General features: G+C 41.0%; 3 protein-coding genes across 20 annotated transcripts in view; 1 reads left to right on the top strand and 2 right to left on the bottom strand.

Annotated features, from left to right (window-relative positions):
• GTF2E2 (general transcription factor IIE subunit 2) overlaps positions 1-9,753 on the bottom strand; it is a 29,279-nt gene extending 19,526 nt beyond the window's left edge. For 4 of the 5 annotated variants that reach the window (XM_026091670.1, XM_026091673.1, XM_026091672.1 and 1 more), the window contains exons 1-2: positions 9,659-9,753; positions 8,801-8,967 (exon numbers count right to left, since the gene is read on the bottom strand). In XM_026091670.1, the coding sequence (XP_025947455.1) occupies positions 8,801-8,963 (163 nt within the window). In that variant the 5' untranslated portion in view covers positions 8,964-8,967; positions 9,659-9,753. Of the gene's footprint in view, positions 1-8,800; positions 8,968-9,487; positions 9,574-9,658 lie in introns of those variants that run through there. The other variant, XM_026091671.1, reaches the window with a different exon arrangement.
• On the top strand, positions 3,194-3,487 carry SMIM18 (small integral membrane protein 18). Its single transcript, XM_026091675.1, has one exon. The coding sequence runs from the start codon at positions 3,194-3,196 to the stop codon at positions 3,485-3,487; it is 294 nt and encodes a 97-aa protein (XP_025947460.1).
• Positions 9,754-9,905: 152 nt separating the features above from the next.
• Positions 9,906-24,071, bottom strand: part of WRN (Werner syndrome RecQ like helicase) — a 49,497-nt gene continuing 35,331 nt past the window's right edge. For 3 of the 14 annotated variants that reach the window (XM_026091655.1, XM_026091656.1, XM_026091657.1), the window contains exons 26-36: positions 23,677-23,752; positions 23,442-23,515; positions 21,616-21,697; positions 21,214-21,326; positions 19,646-19,760; positions 18,108-18,233; positions 15,918-16,080; positions 14,575-14,789; positions 13,044-13,115; positions 12,327-12,470; positions 9,906-10,296 (exon numbers count right to left, since the gene is read on the bottom strand). In XM_026091655.1, the coding sequence (XP_025947440.1) occupies positions 10,174-10,296; positions 12,327-12,470; positions 13,044-13,115; positions 14,575-14,789; positions 15,918-16,080; positions 18,108-18,233; positions 19,646-19,760; positions 21,214-21,326; positions 21,616-21,697; positions 23,442-23,515; positions 23,677-23,752 (1,303 nt within the window). In that variant the 3' untranslated portion in view covers positions 9,906-10,173. The other 11 variants (XM_026091658.1, XM_026091659.1, XM_026091663.1 and 8 more) reach the window with 11 other exon arrangements.

The raw sequence follows: 24,071 nt of genomic DNA, 5'->3' as shown, positions 1-24,071 counted from the left end.
CCTCCTTGCAGAGTGCTATAACAGGAAAGGGTCTTGGCTATGCAATGTAAACAAGTCTGACCTCTCCATTTGCCCCAAATCCTGATTTCTTTTAATGCCAAAAATAGTAATTTTTAGCAATGTGTATCAACAGAAAAAGTTTGTTTTTCTGTCCAGTGTTTACAAAGCAAGCAAATTCACATGTAATGGATTCCAACAGTCTTAGAAACCTGTTTAAAAAGTTTGAAACAAAAAACTTCTCCCTTCTTTCCTGAGGATATCACTTGCTATTTAAAATATACATTTATATCTTGTTTCTTTTAATTATCCCTCAAAGGGGACCCCACATCCTTTTATTCAGCCCTTCTCTCTCTCAAAAAGAGATTTTTAAATGAGTCTTCAACCACCCCAACAAAAACCCTCCTGTCTTTTAGCACCATCTCCCATAAAACAAGCCAGGAGAGTTTCCTTCCTAGACCATAACCAAACCAAGCCACACTCTCTTAAAGCCAGAAACAATCTCATTTCTGTAGTACTTTTAAGGTGGATTTGCTCTGTAAACTCTTGTTTAAAGAAAGCCAGTTGAATTAATCCTACCCATCTTATTTACATTTCACATATTCAATTCCTTTATCCTGAATCACAAATTTAACAAAGGAAACAATAAGTTACTGCACCTCTTCCAATAAATGGCTGTAGCACAAACCCCTAACTCAGATTCTCTTCTCACCACTAAGGCCAATCTATTTCAATTTCAATCCATTAAAGATGGAATGATAGACAAAATGCACAGTATTTGAACAATAAAAATAAGACATACATCAACAGCTGTTTTGGATGCATCATTCTGTTTTTCATCATACCCTTTCTTAATAACAACACAATTTAAAAACAATGACAGGTGCTTAGATTTCTTTAAGTAATCTGTATGGGTGGAAACCATCACACTTCTCCTTTGTCACTTTCCATTTATTTAGGCATTTTGTGGTTTTCACCTTCTAACCATGTTGAGCAGAATTATTTCTGTAACATACAAGGTTCAAAGTATTATCTGTAAGCTCATTTAGTAAACAAAACATCAGTGCTGTTCCTTTGTTCTGTAGTTCTGACTATTGCACCACCTGGACAAAATTAATTTACATATAGGCAGTCAAGAATATTTTCTAATAAATTTTTAGAATATTTTCTAATAAATACTTTCACTTGTCGCTTTACATACAAAGCAAAAGTCTTTTTAGTTAGACATGGAACTAAGAGTTTACTGTTCTATAAAGTTACCATCCTGCCCCTCTTGCATCTTCCCCTCCCAAAATGCCACATTTTCTAGGGCGCCTGAGCAGACAAAAGCACATTCTGCAGCTTGCCTGTTAGCTGGCATACACTAGCTGACAGGCCTCAATGAGGTGCGTGGGCTGGCCAGTCAAGTGCTGCTCACCACTATGTGTCACCTAAAAGCTCCATACCTTTCCCTTAATGAACACAGTGATCTGGATCCATCTCTTTCACCCACACCCAGCTTTAAATTGCCTGAAGGATTCAGAGGTTGTTAACGAGTCCTCCAGTACGCTAAGCCAGGTAACCAGGAGTTACTGTGGCTCCTCAGACATTTTTTATTTCATTCGACAATACAACAGAATATTCTAAGTTGTCCAAGTGTTGGAAGACAAAGTCAGGAGAAGAAGGAAGCAAGGGAAAACCAGACACAATTGTGAAGATATTAATCCCAAACACCTCATCTGCCTACTTATCCATAATTCAGAAAGAAATCAAGGGACAGAAAGAAAATAGCTTCTTTTGCTCTAGGTGTACTACAAAGAGTACTGAGACATAGCCTACTTTCACATTTTCAAGCAGTGGGCTTCCCAAAGTAGTGCACCTTGACAGCCAAAAGGAGATTTGCTGTAGCTGAACTTCTTCCCTTTCTCTCCCCCAAACCACAAAACAGTCTCTTGTCTCGCTGGGTACAAATACAGGATCGGACAAAAGATGACATCCTTACCTTGCAGTTTAGTGGAGAAGGCTGAAAAGAAGAAATCAGAACTCCTCAAAAAGGGTTGGACTGGGTTTTCCTTGTATTTATCCTAATTACCACAGCACAAATGGGATGAGATTTTCAAAGGTACTCAGTGCCATTCAGGCAGCTGAAAGTAGCAGCTGGATTTCTTGAGCAAAAGCTTCTACTCAACAGCAGGAATGACAGAGGAATAAACACTTTGGGAAATCTGGCTCTCATAAGTCAAAAAGTTTTGCAACGTTAACTAGTCTGTGCTAATAGGAAAATCTAAAATAGTGAGGTTTTGGATACCAGGACTATGTCTATGAACTACAAGAACAAATGAAAAGTTCAGCTCCATTCTTTGGAAATATCCTCCAAGATAGCTTTAATTTATACATTAAGCAAAATTCTTTCATTCTCCCAAATAGGAAAAAAACTCAAACAAGCAAACAAACAAATTCAACTGACATTAATATATAGCAAGTTCTTCTAATCATTCTTCGAATCACTCCTGTGGGGAGGTGCTACGCAGATCTCCTGTTTTTCTAGGAATGGCAAAAGAGTCCTTCCTGCAGGTCTTCACACCATGCAAGTATCACGCATCAAGAGCTGAAAATTGTTGAAACTACTGCATACCTTGAAAATTATATTTGTAACCTTTTTGTCTTTGTGTGCACTTAAAATAATGAACAGAGCTCTTCAGTTACACAAAAACTTACACTACACAAAGCACATACTGACACAGTCATTCTTGAAACAAACATTCCAGACAAGTCAAACTTGTACATTTTGGTTTGATACTTCCTTGAGCAAACACGTACATATTCAACAACCTGTTTGTTGGAGGTGTGACCGCTCACTGAAATTAAACTCTTCCAGTTCGGGATAAAAAAAAAAAAAAAGTGCATACAAAGAAAGAATTTGCTTTAATTTTTAAGGCACTGATCAAGAAGATGCTGTGATTTTTTTATTTTTTATACCAACAGGAAGAATTTAACCTCAGTGAGCGGTCACCCCTCCAACAAACAGGTTGTTGAATATGTACGTGTTTGCTCAAGGAAGCATCAAACCAAAATGTACAAGTTTGACTTGTCTGGAATGTTTGTTTTAAGAATGACTGTGTCAGTGTATGCATTAAAAAAAGTTCTCAACAGCTTTGTTTTTCTTTTTCAGCCCAAAAATCTGTGACGCTGAATACAATAAGACAACTCTTCAAGAATGGCAACCTTCAACACCACTCACTGGAATGAGACTACATCCATTTACCAATACTTGGGCTTTCAAGTGCAAAAAATTTACCCTTTCCATGATAACTGGAACACAGCTTGCTTTATTATTTTGATTATATTTATCTTTACTGTAGTTTCTCTGGTGGTGCTGGCTTTCCTCTATGAACTGCTAGACTGTTGCTGCTGTGTGAAAAATAAAACTGTGAAAGACCTGGAGAATGAACCCAATCCTGTTAGAGCAATGATGGACAGCTTCAGAAAGCGCGAAACAGAAGTGGTGTAGGAAGGACTGATCATCACCACTTGAAGAACATTTAACACCTCCAATGAAGCTTCTTGAACCTTACAAAGGAGCAAGTCACATGCTTTTTTTTGCCCTTAAATATAATTAATAGCAACAGTTACCATTTTATCTCTGGATGTGAACTTGAATAATTAGCAAAGGCTTTCTGAGTGCTTAGCAAAAGGATGATCTGTTGCAGTGTCATGGGGGAAGAAAACATTTTTGTTTTTAAATGAACTTTTGTTGTTTATGTCAAGTTACTAGAGTACTTTGTTTACCTGAGCCAACACATGTTGCTCCAAGTGCTTAAAACTGTTGTTTAATTGGAGAAAATGTTTTATAAAATTGCTCAGCAATCTAATCATACATAGGGCAAAGACAGCACTGTCCTCCCACTGACATCAATGATACAGAAACAAGGAAGACATACAAAGAGAGAGGAAAAAGAAGTTATGAGATAGGAGGGTTTGACAGCAAGAGATCCCAAGAGACAGGAGAGGCTTGAATGAATTCTCACCTTCAGCAGCTCTTCTTATTCCAGGTTCTTTGCTTTTGGAAAAGAGGAAGGTGGGAGGAAAGTAAGCCAACATGAAATTCATCCCCAAAATGTTAGTCTTTCCTAATCTCCTGCACTAAAATATGACCCCTTCTCCCTGCTGTCCAGAGAAGTGCTTTCCCCTGACTTCATATTCAACCTGTTTATCAGTTTCTGGGTCTTGAAAGCACTAATACACTAGCTTAAGACTACCCTACTATTTCTACAGGAGTGTACAGAACCAAGACTATGATCCAGAAGAAATAGGAGTGTCTCCCTGCCTCAAGGCCTCTATGGCAACCACCACACTGTTGTCTTCAGGTCCAGATTTGCAAAGATCTTCTCTTATGCTTTACAAATTACCTAGCCATTGCTCCTGGCTACAGGGAATTAGACAGGCTGGATATATCATTCCTATCTCAACCTTTCAAAGATGAACTGGAGCTGACCTAGTTCTTGCCATGAAACGCAAGCAGACAGGTTGGAGACCTCCCACACTGATGATAGTAATTCCACCCAGCTTGCATGCAGTTTCATCAGTAGGCATCAACACGCTTCACAGAGGAGGCCACATCACAATAAGCCTTGCGCTACAGATGGTGGAATGGAGGGACAGTAAGAAGTGACTTCATTTTGCACAAGAGAATCTCAACATACTCCATCAGCCTGCAAATGCATCCCAGAGTTCACACACAAACCTCTCTTTCTTAACAAATCGACTGTGTTACGCTTGGACCACTGATTTTTACCTCTAGCTCACCAGATTATTTTTCTTCTATTACTGTGCCACACCTATAGCTTTTAAAACAGAAGAGTTTTGCAGTTACAAATAGCCACTGTAATACAATGGCATATCTGTCCAACCACTGGCCATCAGTACTGGCCAGTAAGTCACATATGCTCCTGGTCACACAGAGAAGCAGACCAGTGAGAAACATCCCAAGCAGACCAGAGAGTTTTGTAAGACAAAGTATTTAATGGCATAAAAATAATAATAATATTCCTGTCATTAGGGAAACGAAATTGCCTAGTGGCCAAACAGAAGTAGTTACAAACACTGATTTTGCAGTCTATCCATGTCAGAAATATCTTTGCACCATGGTCAGCACCTGTAATTATCTCTTACTTCTTTTGACAAACGCCCTCTCTCAGGTTCAATATGCTCAAGCTCCAGAAGATCTGGACACATTAAAAGACTTGCGATTTTGACTCATGCTTTTCTTGGTTGATGAGATAGAGTCACAAGGTACCCAGGCCATTGCTACACAAAACAGCTACTCCAGTGATGTGTCTGGAGAGGGAATCTCACTCCTTCAATCACAAAATGAGACAACCACCACCACCACCACAAACATTCATCTCAAATACACTTCTTCTGGCTAACTGTCGCTAGTACGAGTCCCCCATGCAGAGAATGCTTTTAGCCAAAATCAAACTGCAAGCACAGTTAATGGAAGCTGATATCACAGATACAAGACAATTTAAGATTCATGCCAAGACACGTGATGAACATGTTAGTGATGTGAATGTCTTCTGCTATCAGGGGACACTGGGAAGATACTTCACTGCCCTCTGCTGTATATGACAATTCACCTGAAATACTGGTGTCTTGCTTAAGAGAGGCAAGAGTAGCCATTAGGATGTAATGAATTAACATGTCTGTTTCCTGAAAGTGAACACTCCAAATAGCAATAGGATTGTTTTCCACTTATGGGGTTTCTACGCAACATGTATGCTCACTGCACACAAGAAGGCAGCATGCATGAAGTAACACAGCTAGCCTTTGTTACACTTGTATCACGTTCTTACACCCCTCCTGAGAAGCACACGCAGTGAAGACTCTTGGGACTCATTTCAGCTACATATTTACACATGTATACAGGAGGCTGGGTGCCTGCACAAGGAACAGAAGACAAAAAGATGTCATCTTGCACAGCCCTGGGACCTCAGTTCTTTCCCGCACACAAACTATGCCAGAGAAGCAAAACTGTCAAACACAGCTCCTGGAGATTTCAGTTCTTGAATAAGGTTGGCCTGGACCACCAAGACAAAGGTCTTTAAATAAAAGACTGAGACCTTAACCACACCTTACTATTGATCAATAAAAAGAAATAAACATATATGATCTATTTCCTTTATTTTCCAGTTACTCTTCTGAACTGAACCGAGTAAACAAAGCACTTCTGATTTTTTTTGGCTTTGTAATAACTATCCTCATTGGGAAGCTTACAAAAAAAATCTTCATACATGGGACAGATTTAGCTTTATGGTCAATTTGAAGATTAGTGTGATCTCAATGCCCCTCCTCCCCCCAAAAGACCAGGGCAGGTTCTATGAATCATAGAATCACGAGGAACCTGCAGGCTCCACAGACCCAGGGACTATAAATGCTAACATGTAATCACTGGGACATTAGTTATGATCTTCGCAGACACTACACAGCAAAACTAGGGACTATCCTCCCAGTTTTCATTTCATCTCAAGGGGGGATTCTTTAAAACAGCAGTTTTGACTCTGTTTCCCCGAGACCAATCTTTACTACATACATCCCCTTACATAAACCTAACAATCTGGTGACTCAAAGAAAAAGCAGGTTTTGAACAAAAGGAATCTGGCAAACAATTGAATTGAGAAACCAAAGTTTGAAATCAGTTCTAACATGTGACTCTGGTAATTATTCAAGACCTTTATCCATCTATAGAATGGGTAAAACTGTCACGAGCAATGCAAGTCACCCTGTGATGTCCCACAGTTAATCTCAACACCTGTTCTGAAACCATTCCTAAGGAGAAATTTGGTTCACTCATTCTCTGTTATTTTTCTTCCATCCTTGCTGCTTCCTGAGCAGTTAATATATACTCTTTGGGGAAACCCAAAAGGAGAAAACCAAAAGGAGACCGAACTCATTCCACACAAAACTTCATATAAGCCCTGAAACCTTTCTGAAATAAAGCCAGCAGCATAAAAAATAAAGCCTATTTCCTCACAGCCACACGATCTTGTGTTAAGCTAATTATTTTATAACTGCAGAAGTACTCACAGAAATACACAGCCCACAAAACCACAGAAAAGAAATTACATTTTCTCTATCTGCCCTGCTGGTTGGCTACATACCTACTCAAATCCTCCACACCAGAGTTACATTTGAACTGTCTGCCCTCTTCCTGCCTCCCCATCCCTCTTTCCCTGAAAACCCCTCTCAGCCAGGATGAACAGTTTAGGATATTCCACRTATAATTTGATTCTACTAGTAGATGGCAGTGTGGCAAAGTGGCTGAGGGAAACCTGGCCTCCCTGGTAGGGCAGTGTCCAGATTGCAAAACAAAGCATACAGTGGTTGTGGAAATCTGCATGCTCTTGCCTAAGGTAGAATACAATCCTCTTAGGAGCCTCGAGGCYGGGAAGAGCCTCAGTCAGAGCAACGAGGACAAGTGGCTGTGGCATCAGGACAGTGCCATCAAGGTGACAGCTTCCTGTTGCACTAGCTGTACAGGAGCCTTGCCCAGAATACTAGCGAGCACAGAACTCCAATTATCACTGGCAGTAGCAAAAAGAGAATAGCAGCTCTGTGCTAGCTCCCATATGCATACGGAGAAACACCTGCCTCCATTCCTTTTCTCCTCAAGGAGTTTTTAAGCTCGTTTATATTTTTTGGTATCAAATGACATGCTCTAATAGTGAGCCCTTTTGCCAAGGCTGGACAGAAAAGTATCTTCATTTATTTTAAAGTGCCTAGCTGAAAACTATTTGGTGGCCTAAGTGCTCTGAGAAGCTGAAGGTACATAATCTCCTTATTCTTTCTTCAGGAGTGCTGCTCCACTCCTCCCGTTGTCCTTGACATTTTTCTCTGCTGTTTTTAGTCCTATTGTTTCCTTTTTGAGTTTAGAAGAGAGCTGTGCACAGTATTCAAGATATGAGCATGCAATGGACACACACAGCAGCGTGTTTTCTGTTTTAGTAATTCCTGACTTTTGATTTGCCTTTTAGAGTGTATCAGAAAACTCCGTGTTTTCAGAGAACTATTCACAAGACCTCCAAGTTGATCTTCTCGCACAGTAACAGCAGATAYAGAGTACACCACTTTGCGTACACAAATCCTTTTCCTACTGCTCCAACTGCTGCGCTTCTCATTTACTCACACTATTTTGGTGCTGTTTTATTAGTCGCTTATTTAGTACTGAGACATACGTTGTCAGCATCGSCATCCTAGGGGAATGATCAAACTCCTAATTGAGGCAGACAGAAACCTGCAGAAGTCCTGGCATTCATGAATGAAGACTTATTTTCAGGTTAAACAAGAATAACTGCTAATCACAGTATGTCGAGTAGGACAAAAATTACAGAATCCATCTTGTGACAGTCTATGATTTTCAATTTATAGAAATAAGTTTTAAGCTCTCTCTTGCCAGATTTGGGGGGGGAGGAGGGGGAAAGGGTGCAACTGTTACTACTTATCTTGTGGGGTCTAGTGTTATATTGATATTCACAAACCAAAGTCCAGCTTCATCTGAAGTAATGTCTTAGCAGTAACCCTTCTTCCAACTCACTAACAGTATGCAAGTCACAGGACAAGGCCTGACCTGTATACATGATAATACAAATTTTATTTTTTTCCCATATTGTGCAAATGAATTTGTTACTAAGAAGTGAGAATTTAAGAGCAAAAATGATCACAGCTGCTACCAGAATTGACAGACTGATTCATGCTAGTGAGTTAGAGGTCAGAGGCAGACAGCATAAAATGTAAAACATCTGTTAAGCAGAACATTTTCACCAACCTGTGTTTTGTTTTGAGCTTGATGCGCTGCCTTGTTCTACCTTTGTTTTCTTCTTCTTCGAAGATGAGGAGTCAGAAGATGGCGCTGGACGTTTTTCTACTGCTGGTGTGGAGAGGGCACGCTTTTTGAATAGCTCTCGCTCTCTGAGTAAGCTTGGATCCATAATTCTGTTAAAAGAAATAAAGATTAGATAGAGTCAATAAAACAATTAGAAGTATAGACATGTAATTATAAAGTTGTTTACTTTTAGTCTTTTTCCTTCTCTTTCCCTTTACCAACTCTAAGAAACAGACGTTTATGCGGATTTAAGTGTCAAAAAACTACCTTCTTTCCAAACAAGTCTTTGAGACTATGGAATATACTTTCTGAATCAGCACTCAACTTCGTGTACATTTCCAAAAATACATGCAAAGCCTACTTGCTTAACACTGAGCTTCCATCTTTTTTGTCAAATTTGTCTGAAAGCTCTACGACACTATCACGGAACTTTAAAGTTACTGAAATGAAAAAACTTCGGCGGCAGCGCGACCAGCCGCCCTCATACCGAGGAGCCCGGTTCGCCGGCGCACCCCATCTTCCTACAGGCAGGGAAGGGAGTCGTGGAGACCTCCGCGCAGCCCCCCGTCGCGACCCGAATCCCCCCAGCACAGAGCCGCCGCCGCCACCGGCCCAGTGTCCCGGCCATACCGGCAGTCCTCCTCCGCCTCGCACCGGGCCGCGGACCGGAGGCCGCGGCAACGCSGCGCGGAGCGTCGCCAGCCCCTGCCGCCGGCTCTGAGGTAACTGAGGCGCGTGCGCGCGCGTCCCTCCCTCCCCCAACGGTCACTCTCTTTCTACCACTAGCCCCCGCGCGCTCACCTGCGCGGCGGAGCGCGAACTCAGCCTCAGCCCCAGCCCCAGCCCCGCCGCCTGCGCTATGGGGCCATGCCGCCGTCCCGGCAGACCCCGCGCCGCCACCCCGCCCCGGAAGCGCAACCACCGTTGCCGTGGCGACGCGCTGGCTGCACCTCTAACTGCTTTTCCGCAAGCCGGGGGACAGCAGCTGGAAGCCCGCCGTGCACAAAACAGGCGGCCGCTTGGGCACAGAAGAGACGCAAGGCGCACCTGGCTTTTTATTTTTATTTTTTAATTTTTTTTATTCCAAAGACTTTCGACACGAAATTTCACACAGTGAAAAGCTTAAATGTACTTCCCCCTTCAAGGTTCTAGCAAGGAAGAATGAGCAAGCACCATGTCTTCTTTAAACACACGGTTTAGAAATTAGAGTACTGCATCCATTATTTAGTACACAGAAGCCAGGAGGCTTGCTATATTGGAGGGGAGAGGAGAGCAGAGCAGAGCAGGGACAACAACCACCACTTTCATGACCATATTCAGTTAAAAAGTCCTCTTCTTGTGTCCGCTTTCAGTTTCTTATTCTTCTCAACAGATAAAATAGTTGCCCCCGAGGTTCCAAACCACTCTGGCACCTTTCTCTTAGAAGGGATACTTGAAGTCTGGAAGAAAAAAAAAAAATTATTTTTATTTTATTTATTTATTTATTTTTTTTTTACACACACACACACACACACACACACACACACGTATTTGCATGTGCAAAAGAAAGTTTAAACAGTCTGCCTGTAACCTGTTTAGTTCTATTCTCAAAGCCATGCTCATCAGGAGAAATTCAAGTGTCCACAGTATTCCTGGAAGGCTTATCACTCACTTAAATGCAACACCTTTTCTAAGTAGTTCAATGAACAAGAATCACAAAACACCAGCAAAAAGAACCAAGCCTTGGAAACGTCTAACTTGGGGTGGGGACGACAACAACAACAACAACAACAACAACAACAACAACAACAACTTACTAGCATACTTTTAAAGTTGTTATTGAAACCTTCAGGAATTGCCTTAAACACAGCAACCAACCAAAAAAAACACCACAAAAAACCCCACACCTGTCATGATAGCAAAGAAAAGAACAGCAGATACTGAACCTAACCTCTGAAAGAGCTCATATGCTGGGGGACAACAAACTTGGACATCCAGCAGATACCCACAGAGGTAACAGTGAGTGCCTGTAACTGACTGTGTGAGGTAGTCTTGTATCCCTCTCCCTACAAGCATAAGCAGCCCAGCCAAACTCAGAAGTGGTATATATTCCCCAAGGCGAGGCTGAGCATACCACATTCTCTATGACTGCTGCATCTATTGTTTTCACTGTGGTTGTAACAGATACTATGGCAATACAAAGCCATTCATTCCAGTAAGAGCTTACAAACGGAAGGTAAATTTCTGCCAACCCTTCAGCCAATCTTTAAATAATGCAAGACCCCACGTCCTTGAAGCCTATCCTTCCTCAGGCTGAGATGAACAAGACTGCTGGCAAGCTGCCCTAAGGAAACACAACAGGAGGCCTGATCTCAAGATGGGAGAGAGGTTGATACAGTTCCTGCAGCAGAGGTGTGTGCACAAAGGCTCCCAGCCAAAGCTCAGGTTGAAGCAGGAGGCATGCACAGACTATTATGCTGATTATGCTTTGTTCCTGGTTCAGAACAAAGAGGCTTTACTCAGAACAGATGTTCTGGATACTCTTTCAAGCTATGACCAGAATATGAATAAGGAAAGATTTGCAGGAGTTGAAACTCAGTTTAGTTTGCTGAAAAGGCATGTATTCTAAGACCCAATTTTCACAATATTTCACAATTGTTTTTCAGTAGCCACAGAACAAAATAATTGCCTGGGGTGAGGTCTATGACTAGGGTTACATCTGGTTTCCAGAAATGGGGGCATCTTCTATTATACTACCACTGGTGAAGATAGACAGCGCTTCAGTGTAGCTTCTATGCCCAGGAAAGTATCAATGTATTCATTAACACAACACAGAGCTGAATATAGAGGATCATCTGATATGAGTAGTGGTTCAGATCAAATAGCTGCTGTGGTGTTCAAAGAATTACACAGATCCAACAACTTCACTCAGGGATGTCTGTTGATAAACAGGCCAGACTGCATGATGGTTTGTCTACATTAGGTTTTGCACTCGCATCAGTATCCCAGCTTCAAACTGGAAGTCAAGGCAAGTTGTACCAGGAGTGGGTGCTGCTCAGAGCAAAACAAGCTCCTTTTAGACAAACACAACATACATGTTTATGAGATTTCTCTTCATACACCAGTGCAAAAATCCTTAATGTGGTCAACATGCAATCTCACACCACCTTCTGTGTGAAAGAGGAAAACTAGTAAAATGTTCTCTAAGCATTGGAAACCTCTCCCACTAGAGGGCTGGCAAGATCTACTGGGGAAGAAATTTTCTGAAGTGGTATATTCAGGCACAAGCAAGACAACAGAAAAGGGGAAGCTGTCATTACATCAAGCATCTTAATAAAAGAAGCTCCTTGGCAGTTCAGGCCAGGCCTTTCTATCAAGGTTTTAGGCACAGGAAAGAACCTAAATATCAGTTGGGATTTTGGTTTAAGATCAACATCCAAATCATCAGATCCTCACTCTATTCATAGCACAGGGCTACAGGCAATCTCACCTTTGGCTGGCAGTCAGGAAACAGTTCCTCCTCATCCGGATTGAGGGCAGACTGTTTCCAAGAGGCTAATGYGATGGGCATCTGACCACCTGCTGCACCTCCTTTACTACTACCAGGCTGGTTGTCATCCATGCTCTGTACAGACTTTCCATAGAAGAGTAATAAAGCAGGCTGTTATATTTATCACTGCATTAAGGCTGCAATTTGAGTAACTAACTAAATTAAACGGAAAGTTATTTTTAAAGCAAATTAATCTGTAATTCTGAAAGGAGACCCAACACCTCCGCTTCACGAGATCACTAGTATTTCTTATCCATTTCACCCAGTAAGACACGAGCACGCGAGATGCATTTATTTCATAAACAAGGGAACTGGAACTTGCGCTTGAGCACCTTTTGTAGTGGAGTACACTTCCTCCATCCCAGTGGCCCCGAGAACTTGAAATACTTGCTTTTAACTCAGAAATGCTGTTTTCAGATGTGTTTTTCCAGCAAAGAGGTTAGTTAAAAATGGAGTAGTGGGCACAGATATATTGATTTCTCTAAGCTCTGATATAACACCCATTGTCTAGTGTGCAATGGGGCAAAGTTTCAAATCATCAGCTTTCAGAACAACCAAAGCTGAAATTTTAGTTCAACTACGCATCTCAGTCTTTCTTAGAGCATTGCTAATAAAAAGTCTATTGCATATGTTGTTACAGGAAGAACACCTATTTACCGAAGCTGAGGGCACCACTTGTGGATGGTTTTTTTCAACTCCTTCCTTCAGTGTAGGCTTGAACAAATTACCCTGTAAAAGCAACAGTAAGTAAAGCTGTAAAAATCTAAGAACATTCATTAGCAATTTTCAAGGATGTTTGCTACAGGGAGTTATTAGAAGAAGGTTATCTTCTGAAGGAGAAATTCAGTGAAGACTATTTCAATTAGCTTTTGGATTCCCAGTCTACTCATTTTTATAATATTAGACTTCTAATAGCGTATCTTTCTTCTTGTTAGCCGCAGCAGCTAACCGTAACAGAAAAAAGTGTAATTATAGCTCAAGCTATTGAACTGCCAGGGGGTCAACTTCAGGAAAAAGAAAGTTCAAACATGGACATTCTGAAACCAAAAAAGGGATCAGGAAGGCAAGAAAATCAATTTGGTGAAATGGCAAGTTTTGAAAAGTTATTTGAATCCAAGTTAAAAAACACACACCCAAACCCCTGTAAATACCAGACACTGAATCCTAGTGCAGGCAGCAAAAGGATTCAGTTTGGAATTTCCTTTTAACAATCCCATCATGAGCTACTCAGAGCAGGGTGGCCTTTTGATTAAAGTGCTGAGCTAGGACTTGGGAGATGGGTGGGATATTCAGAGGCCAGCTTGAGGCTCAGAAGGCCAGCTTAGCCTTCCTCAAACTGCAATTAAGAGCGTCTTATTTTCTGCTCTGAATAGAGATTTCCTCTGGGTGACTCAGACTTACAGCTTGATGCTTTCTGTTGAGATCACAGCTATGCCCAGCAGTCTCGAGGCAACAGAAGCACCCATGAAAGATTGTCAGACAATTCTGGAAGGCATTGCCACTGGCTTTCTCACTTTCTAAGCTCTCCTGGAGTCTTATGGCCTTCTAGGCAGAAAGGCAATCACTTTCCCCACATAAAGTACCAATGCATGGAACTGAGGTGAGGGCAGAACATGGACTTTGTGGTTACAAAGGGTCCAGCTTTTCAAGGGTTTTCATACTGGGGAGAGCTTTGAATTTCAGCTCCACCGTCCCAGCTACTATAAATTCTAGGGGACTTTTCACATCCCCTTCCTGAAGGGGTGGAGGACAGGAGAAAGTGTTCATACCTACTCTCTGGGATCACTGTTAAGTCACAGTTGTGATGCTCAAAGGCAGCGGACCACTAAGTGTCTGGTTCCTTTCTGGACTGCGTGACCAGGACCCACTACATATGAACTGACAGTGCCACAGAGGAACAGCTCAGCTCAAGTGCCTAGCTGCAGTCCATTTAGTATGCCTGCACAGGGGCAGCATCTGCCATCTTCCTAGGTCAACAGTTTGCGAGGGGAACCCTCTAGTTCTGGCCTGAGCTTTGCTCAAAGAAAGCAAGGCAGTCTTGCTCAGCGCTGCAGGAAAAGTGGAACAGGAAGCTGGAAATACTAAGTACTCTTCTGCAAATGCCAGCAACATAGAGTTCTTTCAGTCTGCTCGTACAAAGGGAGAACATGCTTTTTACAAAACCAGTTTTATAACTTCTCTTACTAACCTTTGTTTCAGTCCCCAAAGTGTTTTCCCTGCTTGCTTCATCCACTCCTGTTTTTTCTTGCTGCCTGCCTGACCACATCAGGGTCCTTTTGTTGCCTGGACCATCCTGAGGCCTACTTCCATCCTCTTTCTCCAATATTGCAATAGTCATCCTGATGAGATACATTTCAATATCTGCAGGAACCAGCTTTCTGATTGCTTGAATATTGGTTGTGTCTTGGGGGGGGGAAAAAAAAATATATATATATATATATATAAAAATAGAGAGAGAGAGAGAGAGAGAGAGAAAGAGAGAGAGAGATTGTTTTTAAATCCCTCTGCCCCTTATTCACAGTGCTTCTATGCTGTAAGAAGCATCTGTTGTCCCTCATTAAAGCATAGCACAGGCATGGAACAGGTTAAGAAATAAAACAGTGCATGACTTGGGCCCATAAGAAAACAGCACATGAGCTCATGGGGTAAATTTTCAACTCATTTATACTCACACAATCCTACCATCCTTAAATTTAGTCTGTGAGTATTATAATCATCTGCCTCTAACTTGTGCCTCACTCTCAACCACGTTCTCTTGAGAGGCTGACTATATTAGTACAGGCTGAAGAGTCCTCATCTTCTCCCATGCTAGAATGGAGAGCTGGCATAGCACTAAGTTTACGCAAACAAAGTATCGTTGGGCCAATAACTGCTGCTGAAAAGATGCATCAGTTAATCTGCAGTATGACAGGAGTATGGAAGCTAGGAAGTCAGAAAATTCTGGAAACCAGAGTAATTAAGCTACTGGGGCACAACTGAACTTCAAGTCACTCATCCCCAAAGCCACAACTTAGCATGCATTCACCTTCAGCCCCTGAACTAGCCCAGGGCACCAGATCACTGTGTTAAGATTGAAAATTGCTTTTCCTGCACTGATTCAGTCTCTTCATCACAAACAAATAACTTCTCTGGAAGTTTTTTGGAGAAATTCTACAGTTCTTAATGAGCATATTGTTTGCAGGTGCCAGAGACATGTTGCCAGGCTGACTTCTTCAACTTGTCTGCCCTTAAGTTGTGTAAATATGGATTTAATTAAGAATAATGCCTGGATCTTTTCAATAGGAGTTGAAGAAGGATCTGTAAGGGCTACCCTGCTTTGCTCTTCAATGAGTCAAGATTATCTTATTTCAGAAGATAATCTTGAAAGGACAAAAGTGCCCTTGGCATTGCCATGCTTTGCCCTGATACTGCCACAGGCCTTCCAAAATGATGGGTTCCACCTAAAGAAGCAGCATAGTTGTCAGATTTTTCATTTTCTTCATCTGTATGCCACTGGCATTAGAAGCTTCACATTAGGGCTGTGATTCTCACCTGAGTCAATGGGAGGATTATGGATAACATCAGAAACCATCTGTTGAACTTTCGGAGTCAAACCTGCTCGTTCCAGGTTGACAGGGTAGCCAGCTTTCATTGCCTGGCACAGGTGAGTGCCAACCTCAGAAAGAGGAAGAGATCTGCTCTCACTTATAGTCCGCTGGGGAAACAATGACAGAAGTTAAGGCGACAGAAGTGTCTGAAATACAACTAAAGGCCCAAAGCTTGGCAAGCTCTCATTCCCAGAGAGTAACCAGGGAATGCTGGCACTTGTCAGCGCAACAAAAAACCCAAAGCACTCAGTTATACCCAACATCACTGATTTGTTTCCCAACTTGTAAAGAACATTTTTCTCTTGAGGTTATTACTTCTATAACTTGAGTGCAATGCCTCACCTTGAACTTATTTCAGATGTCAAGGGGTTCTACACAGAAAGGGTTCTGTGTGACCACCTCTAAGGCTCAGAACCCAAAGCTTTTAGCCTTGGTCCCACAGCTAGTCTGGACACCCTCGTATAGCAGAAGAGACAAGAAGGTGTTCCTGGATATTCTCCTCTTGTATCTTTGTGGTTTAACTTCACTCCTGCAGCCTGTTTATATCTCACGTTCCTTGTGCTTCAAGATTGTCACTATCATCCTCATTCCACCATGTGGCACCTAAATCTCAGAACACAGCAATTTCTACCACATAGGAAATGAGCACTTTCACCTCGTAAGTCAGAGCATTAAACCAGCTTCTACTTCATGAGGTATTCATAAAAGCCTCAGATGTCTTCTGCTAAGTAGTCCTTCATCTACACCCGACCTTCCAGGGGCCTGTTTGATTCAGGACATCAATGTAGAACATGGCTAACAGTGCCAGAACAAATTCACATCTGTTCACATTCGTTAAAAAAATAAATTAAAAAATAAAATAAAATAAAATAAAAATGTCTGAAGATATTTGCCTTGAAGAGAAGCATCTAAAACTTTTGCTACCTAAATTTGGACTTTTTCCAAGGATAGATTCCAAACTGATTAACCTTTCTTCTTTGGAAGAACAGCTTTCATACTTTTACTGACTTCTCCCCCAGACAATACACATCCTGTGCATATAACAATCAGGGTTAGTAGATATAGAGCATCAAGTTACCAACTAATAACTATACAATTGCTTCTTGTTAATTAGTGCTTAGTTACACTTTATTTTAGTGACTATCTGACAGGGTTTACCCTTACTCTTGGGAGGGTCAAAGCAAAACTTGAAGCAACTTGTTTCCTACTGCAGAATTAAAAAGCAATAAATAAATAAAAAAAACCCAACACTGTTTACAAACAGCTCATGATGCTCATCTTCAGTGCCACTGAGCACATGGCACAATGCCAATTTAGTCACATGCCCTGCAGCACTTAAACTATTTAGATGTGACAGGTAACTGAACCTCAACTTTTTTCCACAACAAGCAGCAGCTTTCAAAATCTGAACTGGAAAGCTGCATTAATACTTAGCCTTTTAGTTTTGCACTCAATCTCCCTACGAACTTTGTTTCTCGACATTCAAGTCTTATGCATAGAGATGGCACAGGCAAAGGGGATGGGAGTTTCCTCTCTAAACCATGGACAAGGTTAGTAAGACTTATCCTAGCACTTACTAAAGAAATGCCTATATACAGCCTTATGCTTAGTGTCCTTTCCAGCAGAGTACTGGATCAGAAGGTTTTTCCCTATACGCCCTCGCTGCTGTAAGGAGAGGGAAAAAAAACAGAAACAGGAATACATGGAATGAACACAGCATTTTTTTAAAGCAGAAAGCTATACATCAAAAAAGCCAAATTTAAGAGAAAAGAGGCTGGAACAAAGCACAGTGCATGAAAGTACTGAAATATGCCAATTAGATAATTGCAACAATTCTGTTTGAGGCCGTGCCAATCTCTGCAGGCACTATAACAAGTAGGGAGCTGGGTACCGTCTTGCTGTAGCCTCGTTCACAGCAAGATCAGTTCTTCATACTTTCGGGCTGGTCAATACAGATGAGTTAGATGAGCTACTATTTGCCAGGGAAGATATAGCTTCAGGGCTTTAAAGAAACCCTCTCCAGCAATGTGCAGAGGATTTAGGAGCACAAACTTGCAAGACCCTCACCTGCTAGACACAATATCCCTGCTGTTAATTTTAAACAAGGGTGAGACCTCCATGGGGAAGAACTTACCAAGGACAGATTCTTCTCTTGGAACAGGACATATGTGACATGCTCAGATGGAGAGAGTGCTTCAGCATGCTTCCAGGGAGTTGTTTCTTTCTGGTCTCTAGATCCAGACATAGGGAATGCATCCATCTAAATGATATAAAGAGGATTTAGGAATATATTCCAGTAATAACCAATGGATCAGCCTCCCCCATGTAATCTGAAGGAGTATCAGAAATGGAGTCATTCATCTTTGAGGAAGTTTGGGGTTTGGCATTCCATATTCCATCCAAAAAAAAAGAAAAAAGGAAAAAGAAAAAAAGAAACAGGATGGACATCTACATATACCTTCCTTAATAAAACAAACATGAGATTGTCCAAGGGACTTGCAAACACCACCACCCCCCGCCCTTGCCAAACCAGAATCTAGGTAAAAACAAAACTTGTTAGTTGGTAACCCTAACATACATATGTGGAATTATTTCATCAGAATTGTGATAATCAATCTGCTGTTTTGTATGGGAAATTCCCCCCATTTATCTTTTTATTTTTTAAACTTATGCTTAACACACACATACACAGATTTCTTTAAAAACAGAAATGCTTTTGGTCCCCTTATCTCGGTCTTAACAGCTTGATCTATGAAGCAGAAAGAGAACTCTTTACAACATTAAACATGTTGCTCTCGAGCATTAAAGAGAATTAGTATTACTGTTCTGCCTGCTTTCCTAGGTCTGTCTGCTGGTCTGGACTAGAAAAATCCTTCTAACTCTACATGTGTATAAGAATTAAAACCCCAAAGGGAAACTGCTCTGTAGTTCCTCCCACACTCTGCTCCAGGCCCTCTCCCCTGGTGCCATCTCTTGCCATAGTGACCAATGAGGAAGGCACAGTAAGAGGTGCCACTCTACAGACTAGCACGGACAGAAGCAAACCAGCTATGAAAAGAGAGCCTACTCAAAGAGTGTTCACAATAGCCGGAAATCTAAGCCATTCTGCCAGGCTCCCAAGGATTAATTTAGGGAAAGCAAAGATGAACCCTGCCCTCCAAATCTTCTAAAACAATAAACCAGGGTGAAGGTACATATCCTATCTATTCAGTCTCCATCCCCAAGTCAGGATGACTAGCTACATGGTTGAGGTAACATGGCACCTACTGGGTGCTCACCCAGGCTAGAAGGACAGCGTTTGTAACAATGTTCCAGACTATGAGGATGACAACAGCAATCCAGAACATCAGCCAGGTCCAGATGCCATGCCCAGGCTAAATGCCTCACCCTAGTCTTTCAAGTACTGATACCACCATGCAGGTCCACTTAAGTGGGAGCTAAGAGTGCTAAGTAGCACACTCTGRTTTGGGAAACATATTCACAGGCAAGGCTAACAGTTTAGCTGCCCTGCTTGGATGGGACAACTGTGATTAAAACAACCCACCCACCCAAAATCAACCCACCCACCCCCCAAAAAACCCACAAACACACACTCTGAAGGAGAAATCAGATAGCTGCAGACCATGTTCTTTAAGGCTCTTGCATGGTAGCAGACACTTTGCTAAATCCTACCTGCAAATTATTCACTTGGCAAAACTCCTTAATTTCAGCCAGGAGAGGAGCCAATATGGTAGATTTTGCTTCAGATACACCATCGATTCTCTTCACATTCTCAACAGTCGTAGGTCTGGTTCAGAGTGAACAATAAAGTAATGGAAACTTCCTAAGCTGATGCTTTGGAACATCAAGTGTCTGTGAACAACAACATGCACTTTGACCACAGATCTCTGTCATTACTTGAAAGTAGTAGTACTGTACTGTCATCATCTCTGCAACTACTAAGGAAGTCCACTGTTCGCATTTCTGTGTCATGAAGTTTGGCCACAGCAGGCACCTTGAATTTGCTGTTTAACACTTCATAGGATCAATTAACCACATAAATCTTAATTTGTTCTTTCCTTCCAAGAGTGTGTAAGACCAGAGATCTTCCATGGAATAATAAGACAGACATCCCAAAATAGTTACATAACATATTTTAGTAGTTGGGGAAGGCACTTCAGATGCATTACAAACTGAGCTGCCCTATAATACCCAGTCTTACAATGGGAAAGCTGAAGGAATTTTTTTTTTTTTGGTTTCCTTTCCATAGCTGTGAGAGCAGCACTAACTTGTGCTTATTAATTTATGCTACAGAGCTACCCATATACACGTAGGAAAAAGCTACAGGTCAAGAGCTGTCGTAACCCTTATCAGGATAAGAACATAGTAAACTGATTAAAAAAAAAAACAAAAAACAAAACAAAAAAAAACTCCACACACCACACACACATTGGAGAGAGAGTGGGAAAGGTAAGAATCAGCACAGTACATAATCTTTCCCTCCGTACCTGGTCAAGTTGACAGGAGGTTTGGTTAAAACAGCATATGCAAAGTTTGTTGTTGTTGTTGTTGTTTTTTAAAAAGCTATGATGAAGATGCAAGTCTGATGTCAGTAACACCATCTAACATATACAGGTGAGTGGTCTATAAGGGTATTACAGTAAATGAAGATCCTCAGGAAAAGAGCTGCCRCTCTACCAATAAGGCATGCTCTCTCAACAAAATCAGGAAGGGGACTCCTAAGTTTCAGAGCACAAGTCAATGAACAGATTATAATCAGGTGGCAGCAAAGGAACAGAAAGTTTGACTGAAGATACCTCATAAGCAGAAATATCCATGCCCGAGTAGTTCACACACTGAAAGGAGTGTCAGCTCTACTACTCTTATTACYGTGCAAAATCTCACTGCTCTTCAGGCCTGTTAAATGGGGGTAGTAGCATGGATCATCAGGGGAACTTTCCAACAACAAACGAACTGCCCACACAGATTTGTGACATACACAAGCTCAGAGACATACAGCAGATGCACCCTATTTCCCCCCCCCCCCCGCTTCATTTTTTGGTAGCACTAGGTTCTCTAACAAGCTGGAAATCTGCTGACATCTCTACTGATATAAAACCTAACTGAACTAGAAGCATATATGGGAACATAATTCTCCAAGCGACTGACACTGGAAAAGTTGCATACTAGCTTAGTTTTATTTTACTGACCTGGCTTGCAATCTTTCACATTTACATAAGATGCATGCATGCAGACCTTACCTTATCCGGGCCATCTCCACCAGGACCTTATTGGTTGCCAGGACAGCTGGAGGAATTTCCTTCTCATTAGCTAGCTTCTGTCTAGCTGTCAACAACTTGCCATACAGGGCAGTCTGTGAAGAGAGCCAAATTCTTTTGAAGAAGCTTTAGACCAAGCACATCAAAAATAACTAAAATAAGGAAAAAACAAACAAACGAAATCTAGAGCATCCTTCATCTTTCCTCAAACATACAAAGCCAAATACTGCAACCCCATTAACAATCTTAACACATTTAAATTCTCCTAGAACTTCTGTTCAAAACAATTAGCTAATATTAGGAGCTAGCCAGTCCAGCTGCTCCAGTACAGCAAAACTGTAGTTTGACTGCAATTCACAGATATCCTTCCTCTTTCAGACTTACCTGTAGTTCTTTTTCTTGAGATGAAACAACAGATTCTGTGGACTTCAAAGAAAAAGATTTGACTGGTGAGTGCACGGGGACGCTGATGAAAAACAAAGAAGCATAAAGTCAGCACTTGCGTAGCACCAATTTATTCATGTACTCTACACAAGGCTGTGGGAGAGCAGCTGCCCAACTTATTTTTTTGCCTGTTGTCTGGTGACCTGGCACCTCATGCTAGCAGGAGCACTGACACAGGACTTGAGCTGATTAGGGCAGCATTAGCTTTAGGCAAAAATCTTTTACAAGCAGATCATAACATTACCCAGTGTTAGCATTTTCATAGCATCACTACTCTTTTCAATGATAGCCTCTAAGAAAAAAAGGGCAAAAGCGACATAGTTTTTTGCAGACAGCATCTCAAAGCCAAATCTAACAGATCTCTCTCCAGGGCTGATCCCATACCTTAAAAGTAACCTTTCATTGTACAAAGCTCAAGCAGATGATGAAAACTGAAGTTTTGTGAACAAAGCACCTATATCCCTACCTACAGCTGGATTCACCTATTGTTAACAAAGGTGTTAACAAGCACTTATCCATTCATAACATTATTCTGACAGCATTCCACAATGAAAATCTTGCTTTTTTCCCCCCTTATTGCTGACAATGTTGATCCTGGCCAAACAGAGCTAATAAATTTAAAAGCATCAGCAGCAAGGCACAGCTGCTGTGCTGCAAGCAGAATTAGCTATTGTTAGTGCTAGGCACATCCGCACAGAGAGTGCTGTCACAGCAACCAGCCTATAGGCTACTATTGTTAGGGAAACCTCTTTAATTAGACTGCTATTGTTGTATTGCAATATTGCAAGCAGACAAGCTAGAATAAGAGCGTCTCTTCCTTGATTTACTAAGCGAAAGTGTGAAATAACACTTGCTTTGGAAGGTAGTTGTCCCTAAAATGATCTTTCTCTGTACAGCTACAGTGGTAATTATTCAGCTTAAATGACATATCCTGTTTTCCAGTCTTCTGCCAGTATCAGGCTGCTTGCCTGAAGCAGCAATACAGCTGTTCAAAAACATAAGGTGGGTTTAATCTGAAGCATCACACAAGCTAGGAAAACAAATTTCTTTTCCTGCTTCTTGCAGAAGCTTGTTTTATTTGCTTTGACCTCAGTAAGCCTAAACTTCATTTCAGTCAYCAGCAGACTAGTGTAAAAAGGCAGAAAGCCATACCTATATGTTTACTATAGTCACGGCCCAAAGCATACATTCAGTTCTGCCACCTTTTGAAGTCAGGCACATGCATTATATTTGGAAATTGTTTGAAAACAATTATTCCGTTTCTGATTTTAAGTCAGCGCAATTTAAAACTCATTACAGTTTAAACTATTACCAAAGATGACATCAGCTGAAAACACAGGGCCCAGTAAAAGGTAGGCAGTTTAATAAAAAGGGGGTATACAACTTCTTTTAACTTTTTTTTTTTTTTCTGCTAGTAGATTTGAAGTGCTTCTGGTGAGAATGTTTGCACTTCAGTGGTTAATAAAACTTTCTTTGCCCGTGACACACTAGGAATACATTGAAGTTTAATACAGCTTGCCAAATTCTGCAAAGCCTGTTAAATGTTGTAGTAATTCAACATGTTGAAATATAATATGGCACACTACAAGTTTTAAAAGCTTATCTATCTTTCTTTTTTTTTTTTTTTAATATCAGTAACTTAATCATAAACAGATGTATTTTATGGTTGCTTCAAAGAGGAATACTATTTTAAGGGTCATATTACAAACAGTATCCCTATTACATAGTTAAACCATTGCTAACTGTTTTAATTTAGAATACTATACCTGTTAAATGTGTCATTGCTTCCTGTAGAAATTTTACCTTTTCTCTCATAAGAAAACATTTCATACAAAGACATCTATTAAAAACACAAGACAAACAAATGCTGATTTAACAGTCTTTGCAATGCAGTTGATATAAGCAGYAAAACATTAATTTGCGAGTCCATAATATAGTTAAAACTTTTAATACAAACAACAATCAACAACAGAACACAAGAAGAGCTGTACTCCTACGGACCTGTTTGACTGGTGAAAACTTTGTTACTTTCCCATCCGGGGAGCGCTGTTYGGAGACCACAGTTGAAGGTCTAATGCTGCAAGAAAATGAATTCAGTCTTACTGGAATCAGACAGACAATCATTCGTACTGTGAAGCTGCCACTTAAAAAAAATTATGCTCCTAAGCAAACTGAACTGAACTTTGTATAGCGATATTTTTAGAAAATAAATAAATAAAAATTCTTATTGATTTTCTTAAAGATTTTAAAATCACCATTCTTTAGGGAAACATTTAGGACCTCAAAGATGAAAGCATGCTAGAACTACTGGAACTTTTCACCAGGAACAAAAATCTAGTCTTACAGAAAACCCAAGGATTTTGTTGAGAGAAACTGATTTTTTTTTTTTTTTTTTT

The sequence above is a fragment of the Apteryx rowi genome, unplaced genomic scaffold (genome assembly GCF_003343035.1).
Source record: "Apteryx rowi isolate R43461 unplaced genomic scaffold, aptRow1 scaffold_911, whole genome shotgun sequence".
Taxonomy (NCBI): Eukaryota; Metazoa; Chordata; class Aves; order Apterygiformes; family Apterygidae; genus Apteryx; species Apteryx rowi.
Note: the sequence above shows the minus strand (reverse complement) of the source record. Positions and strands in the feature narration are given on the sequence as shown.